Here is a 5018-nt window from a genome sequence, read left to right as displayed (position 1 = left end):
TGACACGTGTACAGAGGATCTCCTAATCAGCTGGCTTATTGGACCACCACCTGCAACCAAAGACCTTTAAGAGGGTGGGCTCCACTATGGTTAAGGTTTCAGCTAATGGTCCAAGTGGCTATAGCTCCTGCCACGTTGTGGGGATTACCCTCCTATGGGACTCTTCTTATCCTTAGCACTGGATGAGGCCAATCCACAGGCTGGATATCCTCTCACTGTTGGCCTTTCACTTGGATAGCATAGGATAACAACAATTAAGCACCCCAAGACCCTGGCTGCACAAACTTCAAATATCTCTTTTCTCCCTTTTGTTTCTTCCTCTCCTTTTCCTTCTTTCCCTCTCCCTTCATCATTTTGTCCACTTTAGGCCACAAAGAATGTGCCAAGACAACCACCAACCTTGTTTGCATTGCCACCCTCATGCCTATATCAGGATGGTAATATTAATAATAAACTAATACACCAACAATGATCATGCACGCATGCTTGAAATTCGCTCATTTCTGTAAGAAAAAAAACCATGAACGTGCTTTCTCCTTCTCATGCTTTGATCATGATTACATGTTTTATGTTTTAGGTTCAACATTTGATTGAGAGGTGCTTGATCCTTCGCATGAGCCGTGATGCCTGCGTTCAAGCTCTTGCTCATCATGCGAGCATCCAACCCTTGGTCACCTTGACAGGTGATCATGTCTCTCTCTCTCTCTAGAATTATAGGAGGTGATCTATGTTGGTACATTTCCTATGGTGAATTGGTCATATGGTTTGCTTCCTAGATGAACTGCTTGAATGCCATATATACGCTTCAAACATTGCTTCCATGCATGAAAAGAACCCTCCTTCGATTGGTTGGAGTGCTATTCGTGATTAGTTAATTTTAATTTCCGTTTGTTTGAGGTCACAATTGAATTATATTTTTGTGGATTTATTAACTTTATATTTCATAAGACCAACTTGATAAATTTCAGCAATTGTTAGAATTCCTGTTGAACTTTGTTCCATGGAATGTCTTTGATGCATTTTCTGAAGCTGGTGGCTTTTTATTTCACCAGATATACCAAGGAATTGTTCAAAGTCAAAGTTAGCGCAAGTGTTTTAAGTGTTTTATGCTTGACGTTTGATATGTGCGCAGTGTGGAAGGAGCTCTTGAAGGAAAATAAGGATTTTTTCCAAGCCTACTTCCGGGCCACTGCTCAAGATCGTTCAAATGTAAGATTTTGGAAATCTTTAGTTTGTTGGAAAAATGTACACCACAACAACAGTCCAATTGCTAGGTAGAGGGTAACCAAACGCACATGATTATGAATAACTCACAAAAATTCATTATTGTTTCACTGAAAAAGGTCATTATTCTCAACACCCAGAAATAAAAAATCAAATAGTGTTGTTTACTTAATCATATATCGTGGAAAGTATCGTTTAGTTGCTTTAGACAGATTTAAATAGGTAAATGCTTTGCTTTAACATGAGAATCTAGAGGAATGGAATTCTTGGGATAATAATATATGTTTTTCTTTCCTTTTGTTTTTCTGGGGAATTCAACTAATTATAAAAGAATCATAAAATTATGGAAGATAAAAATAAAAGATCTAAGAATACACCAATATTTTTTTTTAATGAAAATAATAGTATAAGGAAATCAAATTGTTAAGTAAAGAAATATCCTTGAAAATCATGGAACCCTTAGAACAAAAACACAGTTGGCTAGAACATGCGTATGAAAACACCATAAGCGTGGTAATACAAACAATCTCAAGCCAAGTAACAGTCTAAGACATTTATTCCTTAAACTAAGCCCACAGTCCACTTCCAACACCAACGGAGCATAAGACGATCTCATAAGGGATACTTTGGTCATGTTTTCAAAGCTTAAATCGAGTTCCATCCATGTATATATGTACTAATAGGGTTCACCCAATAATGGATGTCATATTTAACCATGTGAAATGAGATTCATGTATATCAACTTGTTACAAGTTTAGTTTCTTTTCAACTTAGATTTTCCTTAGATACATGGGGTCTGATGTTAATTTCCTTATTATTATGTGCATTATCAGATAAGCCATTTCGTAGGGCATCAAGGTTCCGAAGAAGGAGATGGTGGCACTAAACAAAGTCTCCAAGAATAGATCGAGTATTATTGCATGTGAAAATTTAGTGCTTGCTCGAGTTATTAGTACCTTGTGCTTATGTACTGATATATAGATGCCATTAATTAGGTCAATATCAACTCTATATACAGCTTGCTTGTTGACTGTATCATTACTTTGTCTTTGGTTCATCTAAATGGATCCTTACCCTCTGCTCCAGACTCATAAAGTGAAGGTGCAAATACTCGTGGATCATGTCACCTAGAAACTGCGATTTGGATGAGCAGGGATCCAGAGATTGGCCAAGTGTCATGGCTATTTGACACAGCCAATCACATGACAGCATTTCATGTGGGGCTGTGGGTCCCATGCAATGCTGTCATGTGATTGGCTAGTGTCACATACCCATGGCACTTAGCCGCTCCTTTGATCTCAACTCCAAAATCGGATAATATTTACCCAAAAATACTGTAAGATCCTTTTTTTTCTCCTCAAAGAAATTTTAAGATGACCAGAAGAGTTGACAGTGTGATACTCTTCTTTCAAAAAAAGACAGTGTGATACTCATCCATGAAAGTGTAAAGGAGATTTTTAAGATTTGAGAGAGAGAGAGAGAGAGATGATTGTGCAGGTATATGTGGCTGCACACACAGATATTACGTGCATGGAGATACTAAAGTATAAGCACATGTATTGCTGTAAACGCGCAAAGATCTTGCTGTCACTGCTGCGTAGTGCCTGTATTGCGCACAATCACCCACAAATTAAGTGCACAATCTCAGAATTGCATATTAGCGCGCTCTCTCTCTCAGCTCAGCTGGGCTTGTGTAGGCTCTATAACTAGTAATAAATATATTTGACATATATTTTGGATCATAGAATGCAGATGATTGAAGTGTTTGGCTTCCAAGCAATATACTTAAGAGTTTCAAATCCGATTACTGACAGCTTTAAAACACGTAATTATTTTGTAAATGAATCGGTTCGAGATTGGGTCAGTAGATGGGGCTTCATAATTCAACTATTTTCAGATATTAAAAGATGTATTTTTATAAACAAGATAGGCTCGTTTAGCTTGGGCTTGCCATGAGCTCGAGCTCTTTCTCAGCTTGTCATAAGAAATAGCTGAGGTTGAACACCCTCCGTTTGGTTTGTTTGGCTCGTTTACCAGCCCTACCTGAGACCTCTTCTCGGTTAGAGATAAATCTCAAGCTCGTGTTTATCGTAACATTTCCCCGGTGGATAACTCAAATAAACATTTCCCTGGTGGATAACTCAAATACTTACAAGGGCTAGCTTGAACCCTATGGTAGCATACAAGCATAGACATGCACACTTTTTGGACTTTATAATTGCATTGCATACCATACCATACCACGTGTATGTAATGTTGAGTGCCATGTGTCAGTCCACTCACAGCGTAGCCAGCCAATTCTCTAGGAGCAAGGGGTGCGACACGGGTTTACATAGTTTACATAGTCGGGAAAGCGATCGTAAATATGACAGACTTAGTTAATGAGACTAGGTGTCTGATCCCGAGGGAGGTTTTGTTAGAATAAAAAAACAAAATCATGTTGTAAATTGGATTTGCAAATAACATGATATGCAAATAAAATATTTGATTCAAATCGTAACAAGGTTCAAGCATATCATAACAACAGATCAAACATGCATTGAACAAAATAAAAACAACAAGAAAATTATGTTAATATTCTGTATAAGGCTAAGGCATATAAAAATATTCTCTTTAGAAAAGATTCGCTCTTACATACGGTGCAAAAAGTCTGACACCCAAAAAGAAGCAAGAAAGAGCTAAAACGTGAAAGTCACTTACATCTAATGTCTATGTAATTACAATAAAATGCAGGCAAAAAAAACATTGGACTTACAATGGATATGACCTTAAAGGGCCAAACCCAAACTCAATGATGAGCGGACATGTGTGTGGTAGGCATCCCATTCTCTTGTTCTTTGAAACAAATGATAGAATCTCTATTTAGATTATAAAGCGCACAACTTTTTTGAGATTCTTCAATATGAAACTATTTCACATCATCAAAGTTCAAAAGTACTTTATAAAAGAGTGGGCTCCAATTATTTTCTTCTTTGAATTACCTCTTCATCTCTTTCTGCATCCATTCCTATGTCCAACAAGTTTCTCGTCCTTCATGAAAAAAAATCAGTCCATTCAACAAACCAGGTGTCTAAATCTCATCAAGGAAGGAGAATTCAGGATAATTTCTGAAGATCAGTTTCAAACTGGTTCCAAAAATATGTCTGTAATTCAGGTGAAGATCACGAGTGACATCGTCATTGTCAGATAAGATCTGTAAACTATTGTAATAACCACGCTTTACCTAGGTTTGGTTCGTGCTGGACAGAGGTCAAAATCACAGCCAAGCCCTGTTCATAATGGACTACAAACTCAGCCCCTTGTCCAGACCTAATTTGAACACGACTGGAGGGTGTTTGGTTTGGAAATGAGTTATATTAAATGAAAACAGGATTTTGGCTCATCACGACGAGATCCATCTCTGCTTGGCTTGCTGGGAGCCTGAGCCCATGGTGGGTCTAGAGCTGAACGCCGCCTCTCTTCCTTGAAGATTTGCTTCTTTAAAATAAGATCACCTTCCTCAGAAGGGAGGCCATGGTGCCCCAACTTTCAAAAGAGAGAGAGAGAGAGAGAGAGAGAGATTCCATTTAACGTTCCCTGCAACTCTCTCTCTTTCTTCTTCCCAAAATCCGACTCTCTTGCTTTATGTCGCCGGAGGGACGCCCAACCTGCTCGCTAGAGACCATCTTACGAGGTCACTCTGTCTGCAGAAACCTTAAACCCAACTCTTCTCTCTTTCCTCTCCCCAAACCCCATTCCCTCTATTGCTGGAGGCCACATTGCTTAAACCGGAGCTCACCCTTGTTGTTGGAGGC

General features: G+C 38.6%; 1 protein-coding gene across 1 annotated transcript; it reads left to right on the top strand.

The window, feature by feature from the left end:
* The first annotated feature begins 295 nt into the window (after window positions 1-295).
* LOC149815579 (uncharacterized) lies at window positions 296-2304 on the top strand. Its single transcript, XM_089989702.1, has 4 exons — window positions 296-437; window positions 578-683; window positions 1133-1209; window positions 2058-2304. The coding sequence occupies exons 1-4, from the start codon at window positions 378-380 to the stop codon at window positions 2127-2129; spliced, it is 315 nt and encodes a 104-aa protein (XP_089845828.1). The 5' UTR covers window positions 296-377; the 3' UTR covers window positions 2130-2304.
* Window positions 2305-5018: the final 2714 nt, after the last annotated feature.

This window comes from Nuphar pumila, chromosome 15 (assembly GCF_984573655.1).
Source record: "Nuphar pumila chromosome 15, dmNupPumi1.hap1.1, whole genome shotgun sequence".
Classification (NCBI taxonomy): domain Eukaryota; kingdom Viridiplantae; phylum Streptophyta; class Magnoliopsida; order Nymphaeales; family Nymphaeaceae; genus Nuphar; species Nuphar pumila.
The sequence above is the reverse complement of the archived record's forward strand: the minus strand, read 5'-3'. Positions and strand labels throughout refer to the sequence as shown.

Excerpts from the sequence above, each read along its gene's own strand:
- LOC149815579 (XM_089989702.1), top strand. The coding sequence starts at position 378 with ATGTGCCAAGACAACCACCAACCTTGTTTGCATTGCCACCCTCATGCC. Across the intron at positions 438-577 it reads CTCATGCCTATATCAGGATG|GTTCAACATTTGATTGAGAG; the intron begins GTAATATTAATA and ends TTTATGTTTTAG. Across the intron at positions 1,210-2,057 it reads CTGCTCAAGATCGTTCAAAT|ATAAGCCATTTCGTAGGGCA; the intron begins GTAAGATTTTGG and ends GTGCATTATCAG.